The sequence below is a fragment of the Pollicipes pollicipes genome, unplaced genomic scaffold (genome assembly GCF_011947565.3).
Source record: "Pollicipes pollicipes isolate AB1234 unplaced genomic scaffold, Ppol_2.1 Scaffold_3447;HRSCAF=4054_pilon_pilon_pilon, whole genome shotgun sequence".
Taxonomy (NCBI): domain Eukaryota; kingdom Metazoa; phylum Arthropoda; class Thecostraca; order Pollicipedomorpha; family Pollicipedidae; genus Pollicipes; species Pollicipes pollicipes.
Genome location: NW_023596297.1, coordinates 23,666,891 through 23,685,155, shown reverse-complemented (window position 1 = coordinate 23,685,155; position 18,265 = coordinate 23,666,891). Strand labels below are relative to the sequence as shown.

Sequence of the window (18,265 nt, the reverse complement as noted above, 5' to 3'; positions counted from 1 at the left end):
ATAGGGCCAATTGGTTTTGGAAAACCATATAAATGGGTCATATCAGTCCATTGTGCTGTCTGTCTTTCGTGACAGTTCAGCATCCAAGAACCATCATTAAGTGTCATGCGAGGTGGTTTTTAGTCTACTTCTGGCCAGGAAGCAGCGTCAACTCACTTCGTGCCCAGACCCATTTTGTGGAGAGGTGGAGGGGGAGGATAATGCATTGAAGCATGCATCGTGTTGATCATTCACATAATTGCTTTTTTCTATTGTTAAGATGACTCATTTTTTTCGAGTCTCCATAACCCAACTAGAGAAGTCAAACGATCCAAACTTGGGTCACGACCCAGAGACCGAATGCCGGATATTTACGCAAAGACAGCTATATAAAGAATAATGAAAAATAGTGGCATAAAGATGGTTACGTAAAGTTACGCAAATACTGTCTTTGCCATATAAGGCATTGGACGTTGTCTGCCTGTTGGCAGCAAACCAGTAAAGTGTCCGTGAATCAGGCCTGTGCCTGATTCATCAGTTTTTCTCTGAGATCGTGTTCCTGGTTCAGGCCAGCACTGAACCGAAGGATCCGACAACAACCAAGATAGAGCCTGGAATATTCACGTGGATCCAGCATGAGGCAGAGTCCATCAAAGAATCTGCCAGGAGATCCGGCAGGAACCAAAGCACAGCCTTTAAAAAATACAAATAAAGAAGGCTTTATTTATAAGAATATAAAAATAAAAAAGGAAAAAAAAGAAGCAAAATCTCGCCTGATAAATGCAAACGATCTAATATAAGAACTCAAGTCCAGTAAATAACGATATCAAGTAAGCTAGCAGGAACCGGGATTTCGTCTGCAACTTGTGTCATGAACCCATGCCCATCCTCACGACGCGCGTTAATAGATCATGCAGTTAGGTGCCTCTGGCAGGATATAACTGAAAATCGAGGACTTCTATCAATGGCTGGTAGCTTTGAAGATATTTGTCTCATATTCGGTAAATGAAACATTTATGTACAAATAACGCTGCCTCAAATTTGACAGTACGAAATCAATGAGATGATGAGGAATGGGTAACGTACAGAACCTTTTGGGGCTCCTCCTGCAGGTTCCTGACGTCCAACATGTTGACCTAAAACGAAAATGCAGCCCATAAATGCACTCCTGCACGATTTGGTTTGGACAATGCGTTGAAATGACGACGCTCGATAGAAACACGCCATTGCATGACATAGCCTCCCATCGCTACAAAACAGCGCCGAACGCCTCACGACGCTGGGCGCTGACGGCAGAAAATCAGACAGTTTGGGCTGAATTTCTTCAGATATCATTATTGTCCTATGACCTTATTTTTAAGTTTCACCATGAAAGCACCTTTTCGTATATCATGCGACACCTGAAGGCATTGGTTACACAATCGGAACCTGATGGTTTTGAATTCAGAAGGGACTTATGTTCAATGGACAATGACCGTTATGTGATAAGTAAACTTGGTGTTTGCGAATGGGCCAATACGGAAGCAGAATGTGATATTTGTGAGGGAGTAAATGGCAACTTAGAACCAGGCTCTGGTGTTTCTGAAAAATGGAAACCATGGTTTCATGTTTGTGAAAGAAACAATGAGAACCCGAATACAAGATCCGTTATTTGTTAAAGAATAATTGGAGTAAGGAATTGCTGGTATTTGGAAGGAGCCTGTGAAAATCAGAAACCCCGTTCTGGAATTGGTAAAACATTTATTTCAATCCAGAAGATACGGGGATGTTTAGGACAGAAATAGTGAAAACAAGAACCAGTGCCGCATTTTTAACAAGCGATCAGTGGGAACCAAAGCCAGTTATGTGAACCGGGCCTATGACCGGCAGTAAAACATCGAAGTCAAGCCGCTTGAGGCATACTTGCTACCACTTGGTGCTTAAATGTAGGGCATATGTTTTCGCCTGCCATTGAGGCCCTAAGTCATATTAGGTTCGAAATGATTGGCTATTGGAAGTCAGTTTCATGTGTGTTCACGTAGTTGGTCTCTCCAAGGAAGGTGTTATTTGCCGCACACAAAATGTATGCACGATAGCCATTTGCAACGGATCGCGAGCAAACACAACGGAATGACAAGGAGAGGTTTCTTACATTGGCTGGATCTATATGGTGCACCAAATTAAATCATTAAAAAGTGACCAACATCCTTCTGTGGAGTACGGTTAAAGATAACTTTTTTCACAGTTCCGTGTATTTCCTGAGTAACGCGGACAAAGCCGAGAAGAGCCTCAGCCTTCCCGATCAACAGAGTCGGGCAGAGATTCGGAAGTGTCAGAGTTTACGACTTTGCCTTTGTACGGCACAGTTGAAATCGCATTTTGCGGTGGAAGGAAAGATGATGTGTTTCACACATAACCGACGGGTCCACTGAGCTACACTTAACTGTCTTGTCTCGTCCCTTGTCCACAGATGAAGGTGGAGAAGGATGGAAAATCCTATTCCGCCACGTTGGAAATTCGTGACGCCACAGTCGATGATGCTGGCAAGTACAAGGTCATCGCCAAAAACGAACTCGGCGAGAGCAATGCGACAATTGGCCTTAACTTTAACAGTAAGTACGCGAGCGTGGGCACCCTGCTGCTGACGAATCGCATGGTTTCGTGCATGTCTTGATATGCGTGATGTGCATGAAACCTTTGGGGTTGGAACCGCGTGTTAATCAACGCATTTTGTCGCCTCCACCCTAATCGCGCGCGCGACTTCCCAAATGCACCAAAAGTGTGCCTCATCACTGCAAATACATATGGTTTTTTGCAGGCCCCGAGTAAGGTGGAGCGCTAGGAGTTGGTCCTGAACAATAACAACGCTACATCGTTTTGAGCCCCTGACACCGACCTGTCTACAAATTTATAATTTGTGACGTGTTGGGCGCACTATCGTTTATAAGCGGCGGCATAACACCTTTGCTCGGCATAAGGCATAACACCTTTGCTTAACACCTAACACCTAACACCTGGTGAGATCTTGCGTACGACCCTGTAGACGACAATGGCGTTTGTTGTTGCTGGGAAAGTTGTCACTGAATAATTATCAAAACTTGACCTGAAGCGACCTTGACCCTTATTGACCCCTACAAAAAATTCAAAAAGTTAAAAATGACATTTTTATCGCCATTCAACAGTTACCTGGGTTTGGCTCATGGTTTGGCTATGCTCGTGACGTCGGTTACTTTGGCAACATTCTCATCATTTTATCTCATCAATCTCGGCCTGGTAAGGCGTGGATAAAAGCTACGGACATCAGTCAATAACCACTTCACACAATGGGAACCACCAGATGAAAAGATCTGGCGTACACAGTACAAATCTATTGGGGGGGGGGGAGGGGGCACTCATTCCACTTTTTACGTGCGCACTGTCGACAGAGATATTATACATCACTGTTCTCGCGCAGTAAAAAACTCGATTTGTCAGATTTGGTTTGAAATTATGTCAAATTCAGGTAGTCCATTCCGTTGTGATCCGCTGAATGATTTGGTTAGTTCGGATAAAGCGAGTCTGAAAAACCTTGTCCATACTGACACTTAAGTTATTTTACCTGTGCATTATCATGAATAGGCGTATACGAGGGTGTAGCCAATGGAATGGAAAGTGGGCCATGCCACCTTCTGCTCTTGGGTCCCTCTGGCAGCAGCGACGATTCTATAGTTGCAACAATCTGGCCCCCTAAGACCCGTTGCTTTTGCGCAGCGGTCTCACACATTCCATTAAGATGCGCGACTCACATTTATATCGTCGCAGTCTTTCCCCTTAAATGGTCGGCCGCCCGATCTCATTCTAAATGTGACCGTGGAATGGCTTCATTGTGTGTATGATTTCTGTGGGTATGCCTCGTTGCCAGAACATTCCTTTGCATTCTGAATGCCCAATGGCTGTCGCGCACGTGCGGCTCGATGCGGCTGCACGTCGTCTTGCGCAGCGCGTGTCAAACTGGTGTTCATCCATCTTGTTCAAAGATTAACAAGTAGAACGCATGGACACCTGATACTGCAAGTCATCGAAAAGTTTTGAGGTTCCCTGAAAGGATTATTCAACGCATGTTCTGGAAATATGTAATGTGTGGTAGCGTGCCCGAATTTCTGGTTTTGCTCTGAAACCACTGTAGGTTTTTGACCCATATGTCATTCAGATTTCCCATCCAGACGCTCTCAAATATGAAACGTTTTGTCACGTAAACGTAGCCTGGTGTCGAGCCGACATCGCACTCTGATGCTGTCCATGCACATATAGGATCATGAGATGAAAGCCACTCGAAGTGAGAATCACAGCCTTAGAGCTGGCAGTCATGACTTATGCCCATGCTGGTGTGGCCCAAAACATGGGCATATTGTCTGGAAGCACAGAGTGCTCACATGCTTCACCTGCCAACATATGCGCAATGTACGTCACATCACCGCGTGCCAAGCATTCCAAGGAAGGCATGCTTGGCACGCGGCATGGTCACGCTGCCCGGAGACGTTTATGACCGGGGCCGAGCCCGGGCAGAGTCCTGGGAGGGCAAACACGACAAGAATCTAGGCGGCAGTCACAAGCATTTCAGCTTGGTTATGCAATGCGAGACCTAACATGGCCCATAGATATTGTTTTTGTTGCTACTTCAGTTCATTTCGATGCTATTTCCGGAAAAAAGCTACGACGATGTCGTATGCCGAGTGGGTTTTACTTGAACGGTAGGAACAATTTCAGCTGCAGTGAACCTCCCACGACCTGCCCGGTTGTTATTCCTGCTTAAAAACAGGATCCTTGAATAACTGGAATCTTTAATAAAAACTGGGACCCTTGGAACCAATGATCACATCTGTAAACAGAGTTTCTCAACAACTGTCATCCTTGAAAGTTGTTTACAAGGGTGAATTTGAAGACAATCGCACCCGACTGCAATTGGTCATGCGTGGTTTTCCTGCAGCATGATAGGGTGATCAAACTTAGCCTCGCCTGCCGACCGAGACAGAACCATTAAGTTTGACGGCTGCGAAGAAGCCGGACAGCATGTGTCGGGACCGGCCCAAACATCGCCGAGCCGGCGTCACGTTAATCTGGCACTGACACCGTGTGACGAGGCCCGGATATCGCCGACCCGACGTTGCAGTGACGTGAGACCGACCCCGTGTGATAAGGGGCGAAGTACCGTAATGGCGGTGGTCTGAGCCGACCTGCACAGCCAGTTATACGCGCTCAAGCACCAGTCAAGGATAGGCCTGTTACCCATGGTACCGTTTACAAGTCACCGAGCGATCCTGACGATACCCGAGCGAAATCAGCGCTAGTGATTGACCAAACAGCCAGTGCCGTCTTTTGGAAAACAGACATTAACTGCACTCTGCTGCAGCCTAAATTGAAATATACTGGTCCACGAAAGCTACATAAATATGTGTGCGTCAATTAAGTATACGTCAATTTAGTTACTAATATGTCAGTTTATTTAGCTAGTAATACGTCAATTTAGTTACTGATACGGCAGGCCAAACATACTGGCCGAGCCTGTTGATTTAGTCAAAATTGATGCATTGAGATGGCTTACCTTTTTGCCCTGTAAAGAAAGCTAGTACTAAAAAGGTTTGCGAACGTTGAGTAAGTGTACTTCTTACCCTTGAAAGATCGATATTGCAATACTTTGGAGATCTCTATTTGCGGATTTAGTAAAGTGCGTGCCTTTTTTAAGTTTTCATACCATCCACATGACTGCATCACCGCATTTGATCACTTCACTCCTTCCGCTCCCCACAGGCTATCTGACTGGCGGATGCCTGTTTGACATACATACACTCGCCTAACGCAGCTGTAAGCATAACATTGACAAGATGTTTCGTGCGCCTTCACTCATGCCTCAAATGAGAAAAATGTCTATTTGAGACGGCCTGCCTAGACCACATAAGATCTAACAGGCATTGCGTGCGCTGATTGTTCGAACGGAGCCCGGAACTTGAACTGCAGCAATAGTTGGGCCCTGAACTGGCGCGCTGGCTCACAACAGAGCTCAGAATTGCCAACCCAATCCTTCTTGGTGCGCTGTAGGTCAGTATGCCATAGTATCTGGACCTATTATATAGCCGCACGACACTAATTCACTAGAGAACTTTGAACTTGAATTCATGTACTTCGACACCTCAAAACTCAAGTTTGCTATTCAAACGGAAAATTAGTGCATGCATGGGTGTAATTTGGCAAAAGCAGCTCGCAAAAAGAAGCTTTTTATGGATGGTTAGAACTCCATAATATTAAACATTTGCTTTGACTTTCAGGAAAGCTAAATGCCATGTGCCATGCAGCTGTTGAAGCAGCTGCAAAAGTTTCTGTTGCATTCACATATTTTTCTGCCGGCGGTTTCCCTTTCACCAGGCTTGCGGGCAGTGCTACATTCGACACTGAGATCACACTATGTTGACTTTCAAAGCATTACTCGCATCAGCAGGAATGCTGCGATAGCGCCAGGCTTCTCTTGTGAGTCATTGAAAACCTATTAGATTTTGTCAGTTTATCAAGCACCTTCAAATAAGCATTCGAAGGCTTTTCAGTGGTATCAAACCGCTTCGCAAACATTTGCGTTGACCTGGATAGTTCAATATTGTGCTGACCAAGCGATAACTCCGCCAGCATGCTAGTTTATGAAACTATTCCTCCGGGGCTTACACTTAATCAGGCGGATAAGATCATTCAGTGTGCCTTTAGCCATGGCGTGTTATTCTTTGCACATGCCTCCAATAAACGTGCTGCATTTCTCAACAGCAACATCCTGAATGTGTTCAAACAAACACACGCCCCATGGAGTAGCTGGAAGGCGTGACTCAACCGTAAGCACGGGCCTTGTGTGGGGCCCCGGGAGCCGTCTGTGGAGCTAGAACACCCACCGCATGACCGATGTATCGACAGCGGCTGCCCCCTGCCTTTGGACTCTGCGGTGACTGCACAGACGGCGCGGCAGGGTGGGGCGGCGGGGCAGGATAGGGTGGAGGTTCGAAGTTTTGCTGGTATGGCGGCTTGTCCGGCGTGGGACGAGGGATCGGCAGCAGACGAGAATCACCATGCACGTCATATCTAGACATGAGCGGATGTAGTCCGTTGTTTTTGGGAGCCCATGAGGACAGGAGTTACCTGTCCATTGGAATGTCCTTCCATCGAGTTTGCAGGCGCTGGTGCAATGATGTTTAGCGTTCCTGCGTTCCTGCGTCCCGACTGTACCATATGAATGCTAAATAATACAATAAATGTAAATAATAAAAAATTAATGTAAAACCAGACCTCTCTGCCTGCCCTGCTGGCTGATATCTAATAAGAATATTAAAGAATTGCACAGTGTGGGCGGCTTTGTGCACGATTGTGCGTGCAAGTCTGCACAGATCGACATAAATTGTCCTGTAAAGTTGCACGTTTTCTCCTCTGTCAGTATGATTTTACCTCATGTCGCTGCGAAGTCTGGTCGCTGAGATCTCGACCTGTTTCCCACCCGTGTTCATCGGCTTTTCCGTAATTTGACAATCCTACGTTTCCCATGTCATTCGAAAGGGAGATTAAATTATGGTGATATTGCAGCATTGCGGAAGCACACTACTGGCTCCTGTTTTCATTTAAGTTCATTCTATCATATATATATATATATATATATATATATATATATATATATACATTCCAACAACGTGACCCCATTCGCACACTTTTGATCATGCATTCGCTCGTACACTTTTTCGTCAAAAATATAGACATGATTGTTTTAAAACACATCACGTAACACCAAGTGCACCGTCTAGTTCCTCAATAAGTGGTCTGTGGGTTTGACATGCAGTGCAGTGGTTCGAAAATCTGACAGCCCAAGGGCGCCCGCCGATTCCGCCCTGATGGCACACCGGCATACAGCGGTACGTGGGGTGGACAGTGGCTGCACCGCCACCGGAGGCCGAGACTCATATAAGACCCTGAACACAGCAAGGATGTCACTTCGGGTGACAAGATCCCTCACAGCACCCCAACTCAACGCTTGGAGAGTCGCCACCATGGAATCTCGCCGACCAGCCTCAGTGACGATCCTGGCTTTAACGCTGATCACCCCTTGCACACTGCTCAGGCGACACGCTGCAGCTCCAAGACCGAGAGACAGTACAAGGCGTGGGAATTGATAAAAAGGTTACGAACCGCGGGGGCAGTGTGGTAACAAAGCTGATGCAAACAAAAGGATGGGGCTGCACTTTTCGACACCATGGGATGCGTGCATCGTCTGAGATGGGGTACTGTCGATGGTCAAGTCGGATGTCGATAGTTGACGGATGGATAGGATTGGGTATCCCCAGCATCTTCATGGACGGCTAAGGTGTGGGCCTTGTGTTCTAACAGCTCGCTTTTAATGGCGTTGAAAAAATGTCAACACACTTTAAGATGATTGCGTTATTTCTTGCTGGAAGCCTCCCGACGTTCCGATCAGGGGTTGCTAAGATATAAGCTCAGCAAAAGCGGGGTTGGCCAAGGCGGGCAGGAACCACCAAGGCTTAAAAAAAACGAGTTAGTTGATGCTAAGACCCGCTCTTTCTACAGCCCATCTCGTAAAATAATGTTTTATCGTGTTTTTGCCTCGTTGTTTTGAGCGGGAAGTGCGTGTTATATACTACACGGCCGTAGCCATTTCTGGGCGATCGAAGAGACGTCAAGTCACATTTGACGCAGATAAGCCAGGCTCGATGTTTATCCTCCTGTCTGCGTCTGAATGCCTGGTGTAACTATGTAAAATAAGCAAAGCAGTTCAGGCTTTGCTCCGGTCACGCACCACTCCGTCGCCTGCTGCGCGTGTTTATTCCCCTTAGTAGCGTGTGTGTGCGTTGGAGAGGGGGAGAACTACACACAGTGTTGATAGCCGATAGCCTTTTAAACTGACACACGCCTCTAAGAGCCTGTCTCGACAGATGTTGCCCTGCGGTAACTTTTGTCGAAACTGGCCTTTCTAGTAGTGTAAGGTAGATATATGCTGGGATACTCACTGTGAGCGTCTAAGCCTCATCTCATGTGCCATACAAAGCAGAGGCAAATATCCCTTAGTTGCGTGGCTAATCATCATTTTACCTGTTATTCGAACAGACCTTTAATGTGTGCATTGGCTGTAACATAGTGTGAAGTGGCACTTCAACATTTTATGGCAAGTGATGAAGCTTAACACGCGCTCGGGTGGGAGTAAAATTGACCCTTCAAACGTTTTTCCAGAATGATTTCCGAACGGCGCGGCGTAGCTGGGCCTAATTTTTGCATAGCTATAGACAATTGAAGAACGGATCATTTAGTGTCAGCAATTTATACGTTATTTGGAAGGTCGCTGACTTATGACAAGCCAAAGCCAGGCCATGATTTCAGCGAAGTCAGTTTTTAGGGGATCGTTCAATCTTATGCAATAACGGAGTGTTAGACGAAGCCATACATTCCTGAAATGCTTTCTAAGGCGACTCAACAATTGAATAAGCAAATTAGATTGACCTAAGGTCAGGTATGAAGGTCAAACCAAGGCCAAAACCAATCCATTTTATCACCCTAGGGTATAGGGTATGTGATAGTTTCTGGTGCTCATTTCCAAGTTATTGATAGCAGAAACCGCATTTTACATCTTCCATGGACTTCTTAGAGGTTATACTAGGTCATGGACCTAAAATGACCCAGGTCAACATTTTTTAAGAACATACTGCCTAGCGCAATATTTTTCATTTATTCAAATGCGAAACTCAGAGCAGTCCTGTATGATTTTGGTCACCATGCCCCACTAAAAGTCAAACAAGGTAACTGACCTTAAATGAACATGTGACCGCTGTTATCTAAGTTCTGGGGGCACTTTGGAGACCAGCCTGGAAGTTGATATCGACTGACCTTATTTGACCCAAAGGTCATGTGCTAGGAACCTGAAACCTTGACTTAAGTGAGTTCACGTACAGGTCAATACACCCTGTAAATTTGGTGCCGGGTGGGGGTCAAATTGACCTCCACCCGAGTGAATGGTATCCAGCCGGCCAGCCGGACACGTGTTAAATCTGCCATGAACTTGTTCATAGCGAAGTTTTAGCAGTTATTGAGAGTGTACAAACCTTCTCGTTTTAAAGGACGTAGGCTTATCTCTACAGCGTTTTACCAAGTTTTCTGATGACAAGCACACAGCCTGGGCAGCCTTTCACTAGGCGACACTGTTCTTGTGCTAATAAATTACCTTACTTTTTATACGCCCCTTTATTGGCGTGGAAATGCGCGCTTTTCCCAAGGCATCTGTAGTTCACCGTGTAGTTATGTACCACAGAATCTGTAGTACATAACTACACATCGGCCATCTGATGGCCGATGTCCCGGAGCGGTGGATGAGAGTCGCATGGATGTTTCACGTGCAGCATATCTAAGTGTCGTACGCCACGTTCACTGTTTGTTGTACGTCCATTCACTGTACGTGATGCATGTGGCGAACAACGCAGAGCTCCGCCTTCTGATGTCATACGCATGTGTGCTACAGCTGCTTTGGTCACCGCTTTAAAGACACGCTGCAAGTAGCAAGCCACGCTGCGGGCGTGTGTCCGCCGACCCGAAGAATACCGGCGGGGTGTCAGTGAGCGTCACATGTGAACAAGGCGCGAACTCGGTGGTGGCTTCCTGAGACGGCCGCCATGATGACCTCTGTGCTGGAGGTCCCTGTTCAGCTTTCAGACGCTGATGTTGCTCTAACTGGGCCTTCGTGCCACCGTTTCTGATAATGATCAGGGCGTGACACCTGCTATTTCCGTGCATCATTGACGTGCCGCTGCCGACTCTACGATGCAACTAGCTGTTGAGGCTTTGCGGCATCGCTGGCCTCTCAACCTGACAGGAACGGAAGCCACCGCGGGGAATCGAACTCAGTGTCTCTGATTTCTCCGACGCAGATCTGAACTATCGCCGTCACACTGATGACGTGTGCGGTAGCGTGCACTGACAACGTTTGATGATGTCTGCTACTCACGTCTGCTAGTGACACCTGCCGGATGTGTTCACTGATAGTGCACTACGATAGTGTGCTCTGGTGAGATGTGCGAATACCGCATTGAGTTTTTGATGATACCTGGTGATGATGCTTGGGCTTGCTGCTGATATCCAACGATGACCCCTGCTGATGGCCCCTCTGAGGACGCTCTCTAACAGCGACCGTGGGGTTCGACTTATCACACGGTCCGCGTCAATGGCGGATGGCGTCTGTGGCGTCAATGATGGCGTCAATCTGATGGCGTCTGATGGCGTCAATGGCGTCTCCGGTGACGATCCTCGGGCCGTCTGGACGCCGCCAGCACCGCCTGCCGACGCTGACGTCACTCCCAGCTGAGGATGACGCATCTCCGGTGACGCTCCTCGGGCCGTCTGGACGCCCCTAGCGCCGCCGCTGACGCTGACTCCCTCCCCTTCCCCAGCCGAGGAGCCGCCAGCGCAGCAAGAGAATGTGGGGCGGCCCTCCTTCACGGAGAAGCCGGTCATCCGGCAGGCGGCGGACGGCTCGTCCGTGACGTTCGAGTGTCGGCTGACTGCTGACCCGCAGCCCTCGATGCAGTGGTGAGTGCGACGCCGGCGGCGGCGCTGACCAGGGTGGGCGGTGGCGCTGCCGCTCGCTCCGATGGCAGAGCGGCGCCGGCGGCGGCGCTGGTCAGGGCGTGCGGCGGCGCTGCCGCTCGCTCCGATGGCATGGCGACGATGGCGGTGGCGCTGTCGCTCGCCCCGATGGCAGAGCGACAATGGCGGTGGCGCTGTCGCTCGCTCTGATGGCAGAGCGACGATGGCGGTGGCGCTGTCGCTCGCTCCGATGGCAGAGCGACGATGGCGGTGGCGCCGTCTCTCGCTCTGATGGCAGAGCGATGGACGCGTCGACGGCGGTGGCCGGTGCAGTGACGGGGGACGGGTGTCGTCCTTTCAGCGCCGCCGTAGTGGGAAGGGGCAGGGACACTGATCAGGGGACTGTTCGGGGAATAGGTGCACTGTTTGCAATGTCCGTTATGGCGGTGAGAGGCAGGGGTGGTAAAAATGTATTGTCTGTCGCCGGCCGCATTTCTGCGACCAAAATTGTCGCCAGCAGCTTCAAGCGGCACTATACGACAAGAAATGGCAATGGCGTCCATGCCAGCGGCGTAAACAGAAATCGGCGTATCACCGACAGCCTCTTTTGTCGTCGCAGCTTGTAATATCATGCACATAACCGAAACGTTCATTTATACGATAGTATACAACTAATGCCAGGATATTTGTTGCTGCGAAGAGTGCATGCACACCGGCCCTACACCATAGGATAGTCCAATCGCAAAAGCATGTTATACGTCGGTTACCCAAACTGCTGCACTTGTCTGGTGTGGGTATCAATACGCCAATACCTTTCAGGTATCACAAATCCACATTGATTAAAGAAAGCAGTAGACACAAAATGAGCATCACTACGGAGAGCAAGCTGAAGTACAAGGCATCGTTGCAAATCTTCGGCATCCAGGCGTCCGACGGAGGGGAATACAAGGCTGTTGCCAAGAATAAGAACGGAGAGGGCTCGGCGAGCATCAATCTCAACATCGCTGGAGACGAGGAGGAAGCCAAGTAAGACATCCGGCTTGCAGCTGTGCTTGTTGGCTAGCTGGAAAGATGCATACATGCACATCTGCCACGAGATCAGCAGGAAGTTGGCAGCCGTTCATCACGGGCTGTCCGGTGGGACGGATTAAATTAGATTTCATTTATCACGGACCAATCAATTGAATTATAAGTTGATTAGAGAAAAACTTCAACCATTCCAAAGTTTTGTATTTCAGAACCTAATCCTGGTTCTTGCAAACTTCCCCAATATCACAACCCTAAACGTATGCCTTTAGCTCCGTTATGCGTTGTGAAGTTGCAAATGTAGCACACTATTGCGACTCAAGGCTGCAAGGCGAGGAAAAACATTGCAAGTGGCAGAACTGTTGCTTGCACGTTTTCTTCAGCATTCGCTGGGTCTCTGCAAGGCCTGATTTATTTGTCAATTGATCTGTCAGTATATCCCGCCCTGGACTCTGCGATGTTAGAATTAGTTTTGGGATTTGCCGATTGCTATTATTATTATCATTACTTACTATTATCGTTATGTCTGGTTGTGTCAGACACAGATGAATGTTTATATACACACACGCACACACACACACACACACACATATATATATATATATATATATATATATATATATATATATATATATATATATATATTGTGTGTGTGTGTGTGTGTGTGTAGATATATTCGAACCTGGGCAAACCTTTTTACCATGCTAGCGTATTATGGACACGAACACGAGCAGAGGTGTTGGTGCCCTGTGCAGTGCTGACAGTCGGTAACAGCCTTCGTTTCGCCGCCCGGCAGAGAGCCCAGCGGCGGTGCTCCGCGCTTCCCGAAGAAGCCAACTATCCGGCAGGAGGGCGACGATCTGGTGATGGCCTGCGTGATGGAGGCCAACCCCATGCCCGTCATTACGTGGTACCACGGCACCAAGGTTGTCACGGCCTCCTCCCGCCTTCGGATAGCTAGCAAGGTCAGCCACCTGGGTCGGGTGAATCGAGCGGGGTTCAGCACGACAAAGTGCGGATGGATCACGCTGTTCGAAGCCGTCCTTCGGGCCGGCGCAGTGTGCGGAAGTGAAGTGAGGGAATGTTGGCTTGAATGGTGGGATGGTCGGCGGGAAGCGGTGTCGAGGGATCACTGGTGTAGGGACATGGTCAGCAGACTATCTCCGGGCACTGACGCATCATCTGGGTGTGTTGCAGATGTGTGCGTTAACTTGTATCACCTTTGGAAATTGGTGTGTGTTAACTTGCATCACGATTGGAAAGGAAGCTTTAGAGTACTGGATATATGGCCAGCTTGATCAAAACCAGCTCCTCTTCATGTCAGCCACACTGTTGCACGGTTTCACATCCCTAGAACCAATGATCCTTCAATGACTACTTCTGTGGGAACTCAGGTCGCAGCGCTGCCAAAGGACACTCCGTGTTTGTACTGCTTAGCTTAAATGCAGGGCGATCGGACTTATTTGCATACCCAATGCACCTCCGGGTCGTGCAAACTTTCAGAAGCTCGGATCCAAAGAAAAGCCCGGGGGCTTAAAAAGAATCGGCTCCTTGAAGGTGGTAGTCTCTCAGGAGTTAGAACTACGAGCTTTCTGTCTGCGGTGTGGTGTGCCTGCGGTCGGTTCCAGCAGGTTGGAACGCACTTTTCGGCTGTTTCAGGAGACTAGCAAGGATACGTATTTGCTCACTTTGACTGTGTCTTCACCGACCCAAGAGGACGGTGGCAATTATCGTTGTAACGCCCGCAATAAGATTGGGGAGAGCAACGCCAACATAGCGCTCAACTTCCAAGGTGAGTCAGAAAACTGACCGATTGCCCACCAATGCTGGGCCATCACTTAAAAATGGCAGTTTTGCCTTTCACGGCTTGTCACCATGAGAGACAGATATCTTTAACATTGGGAGCCGAGAGCATACAAAGGGAGGTTAAGGAGGTCATCGTGTGTGAGGTCATTTTGGAATGCATTAGCAGCGCGATGAATAACCTCTCGATGATCTACCCAAGCGTCGCTTGCGTGTGCCATCAAGGGCTGCGCCCATTGGGGTGAGTGCATATTGCTGGTACGTTTCCTTCTTCCTGGGGCCCTGTGTGTCCGCACGCATTTCGATGCAGTTGCGTCCGTTGTGACTGGCGTGGCCAGCGTATGGTGACGGTGGCTGCCGCCTCCCGCAGCTAGCGAGGAGCCTGACAAGGCCCCGGCGGGCAAGGCCCCGTCTTTCACCGACAAACCGAAGATCACATCGAACGAATCGGGTTCGCTCATCACGATGAAGTGTCGCGTGCGCTCCTCTTCGAAGCTCGACATCACCTGGCACAAGGCCACCGAGGTGGTGCGCGCCTCTTCCCGCATTAGCATGCGCACGACGCCACTCAAGGACGGCGAGTACGAGGTCGTGCTGGAGCTGAAGGTGGGTGCCCGCTCTGAGATCGCCGAGCTTGGCTACTGGTGTGAAGGGCAGGTTTTGAGCCGGGGAAGGTGACTACCATGCCTGAGTGTTGTGATCGTTGCGCGTTTGCCGAGATATGGCGTGTTGTACGGTGGTTTAGTAATCAATGGCTATTTTTATAGAACCAGCTTCTTAACAATAAAGCAACTTTTTATGTCTGATGTCGATGTACACGTTGATCGTCTTAACTGCGTCCTACACAAATTGTATTGTACGTTACTCACAGTTTTGATGTACACGCCTACAGGTGGATGATACAGACATGTGATATGAACGAACATGCACAATTTTTGTTGCATCCGAGAGTAGGATCGAGCCTGCTTTAAACGCATAGATGTGCGTGAAGTCTGTACAATGCATGCATACCGACCGTCCTGGCGCGGGTGATCCGTGCACGTGTCCAGGCGCCCGGGTGCTGTGTCGTGCCGTACCCCTGTGACGCCGCCGTGGTCGGCCAGGACCCGACGGCGGCCGACGGCGGCAAGTACCGCTGCACGGCCAAGAACGAATTCGGCGAGAGCCACGCCAACCTAGCGCTCAACATCGAGCCAGAGCCAGAGCCGCCGGCGCCGCCCGCCAAGCCGCCGGTGTTCGTCGGCCCGCCGGCCATCCGCTCCGAGCCGCCGCGGGCCGTGGTGATGGAGGTCCGCGTGCGCTCCGAGCGCACCGTCACCGCCTCCTGGTGGCACGGCCAGCGCGCCGTGCGCCACTCCAACCGCACGCAGATCACACAGCAGGAGAAGGCCAGCATCTTCACGCTGAACCTGCGGATACCGGTACGGCCGGGCGGCGCCGGCGCCGCCTGCTGATCATCTGCCTGCTTCGCGCTCCGCTTCTGCGGGGAGGCACCGGCACTGCTGCGGGGTGACGTCGGTGCGGCGCGCTGGTCATGCTTGGACGCGGCGCGGGCTTGCGCTGGAGACAGCGGAGGCGCCTCCACCGCGCAATCTGTGATGTCGCGCTGTGATGATATTGATGATTCACATGTCTGAACGAAGATTGCAGCTTTGAGCAAATCTGGCTTGGCATGTTGGCGCTCCGCTGTTAACCCTTAAATAAGAGCCTCAACTTAGTCCAGTACTGATTCATGATAACATTTGATTCAATCGTGATGCTGCAAACCTTCCATTCTAATTTGTCCATCACCTCCGACCCATTCAGAGGAAACTGTGTACAGGTCACTTAGCTAAACGGCGTTGTATCAGCGGTGACACTTTCATTCCCGATGAGTACCAACAAATGTGTTCATTATCACGGTAGTACACAAACAAGTGGCCCCAGTTTATCAATTATGAAGCCTCATACCTAAACATGAAACCTCATATCATAGACGAATGTCTATAATGATGCATTCTCATTAAAACAATTATTTGCACAATGTGGGTGTTATACATGAATTAAGCTGCCTTGTTACGACTGGTGATATTCCACTCCGCTGCAGAGAATGCACACATTTTACGAAAAAAGGACAGTCACTCGTGGGTTTTTAAGCGTCCCCAAGATGGCAGCTTGCACCCTTATTGAAAAGTAGAGGAGCTACCCAAAATCGCTGTAAGTTCCTTGCAGCTGCTATTTTTTAACAGATAACAGGACGCTTCATTAAGATACCGGTGATCGAAAAAAATTAACTAAAACAAAGTATGCGAAGAAGTGTCGGTGTGCTTACTGGCCGCGAGTGACACCATCTTCAGACCAAATGAAAGAGTGTAAGCACGTGATCATCAGGTTCCATGCTCGCTGCGATGCCACAACGCAGGCTGAGCAGCCTTGACTGTGTGCTAGTGAAGCCATCCGCATCGTTCGGGAGTAACCGTGTACTTCTTCGCTGCAGGAGCCGCGGCCGGAGGATGCCGGGCTGTATAAGTGCAGCGTCAAGAATGAGGCCGGCGAGATAAACGCTAATCTGACGCTCAACATTGAAGGTCAGTGTGCCTCTGCGTCGTACTGAGCTGGCTGCTACTGTGCCTTTGATAAATGCTTCGGGACCGGTGACAAAACGTTTGTTTGTGATTGTTGGTATGTACGTGACGTTCGTGTGTGTGTGTGTGTGTGTGTGGTGTGTGTGTGTGTGTGTGTGTGTGTGTGTGTGTGTGTGTGTGTGTGTGTGTGTGTGTGTGTGTGTGTGTGTGTGTGTGTGTGTGTGTATGTGTGTGTGTGCGTGCGTGTGTGGTGTGTGTGTGTGTGTGTGTGTGTCTCGGCGGAGTATCGTGACTGAACGTGAGTGTTAACATTCTGTGTTCTTGGTTTTAGTGTTGCACAGCGTTACGTCGACATATTCGCGAGTTTGCGATGCATTACATTTTTGAGCATCAGCCATTCACCGAAGAGGTGGAGAGGAGGCACAATTGTGGCAGTTTCAATTCGTGGCTCTCTTACAATCGTGCCAGGGGTAATAATATTCGGGCCATTTACAATTCCCGACAACACCAGAATAACGGCTTGTAAAACTCTGCCGCCAGTGCACGGGTTTGAGCATTTCTTAACGTCGTGCTTACTACGATAGCGGTGCCGGAAATAGCTCCTGCCCCCTGCCACAGTGGGGCCGGAGGTAAAACCGGCCCCTTCCGACATTGTTGCCGGGATTACACCTGTTTCCTTCGACGCGGACGCCGGAAATAACACCTATGCTCCTCCGACAGTGGTGGCAGAGATAAAACATGTGCCCTCCGACATTGGGCCGGACATAACACCTGTCACCCCGGCAGTGCTCCTGGAGTTGACAGCTGTCTCTCCCGACAGTGGTGCCGGAGATAACACCTGTCCCTGCCGACAGTGGTGCCGGAGATAACACCTGTCTCTGCCGACAGTGGTGCCGGAGATAACACCTGTCTCTGCCGACAGTGGTGCCGGAGATGCGTCAGCAGCCACGGGTGATCGTGATCCGGGAGCGTCGTGTCGTCATCATCGAGTCGCGCATCACCTGCGTGAACCGGCCGAACGTGCAGTGGCTGCACCAAATGCGGCAGGTCACCGGCGACTCCCGGCGCTCGGTCATTGTCGAGCAGGTCTCCCAGGTCTGTCCCGGCGGACGTCTCAGTGGCACGCTCATGGTCGGCATGTTCCCGGCGCCACGGGTCGGTGGACGCACCTGTGCCAGGCGGGAAGTCAGTCAATAAGTCTTGTTACCAATTGCATGACATCCTGATGTCTTGCTGAATGAAAGCAGTCCGCCTGGACCACCCGAGCCTACATCCTTCCCCATCTCAGCCACCTGAGCCCGTTCCTTATCCCTCCTGGCCGCCTGAGCCTA

The 18,265-nt window shown here is 49.6% G+C and overlaps 1 protein-coding gene across 1 annotated transcript in view; it reads left to right on the top strand.

The window, feature by feature from the left end:
• Positions 1-18,265, top strand: part of LOC119092325 (muscle M-line assembly protein unc-89) — a 31,114-nt gene that overhangs the window by 10,061 nt on the left and 2,788 nt on the right. Inside the window, exons 3-12 of the mRNA XM_037215290.1 lie at positions 2,429-2,570; positions 11,406-11,544; positions 12,361-12,567; positions 13,364-13,532; positions 14,227-14,359; positions 14,741-14,976; positions 15,474-15,791; positions 16,847-16,937; positions 17,755-17,790; positions 17,857-18,089. Coding sequence (XP_037071185.1) covers positions 2,429-2,570; positions 11,406-11,544; positions 12,361-12,567; positions 13,364-13,532; positions 14,227-14,359; positions 14,741-14,976; positions 15,474-15,791; positions 16,847-16,937; positions 17,755-17,790; positions 17,857-18,089 — 1,704 coding nt within the window. The remainder of the gene's footprint in view (positions 1-2,428; positions 2,571-11,405; positions 11,545-12,360; positions 12,568-13,363; positions 13,533-14,226; positions 14,360-14,740; positions 14,977-15,473; positions 15,792-16,846; positions 16,938-17,754; positions 17,791-17,856; positions 18,090-18,265) is intronic.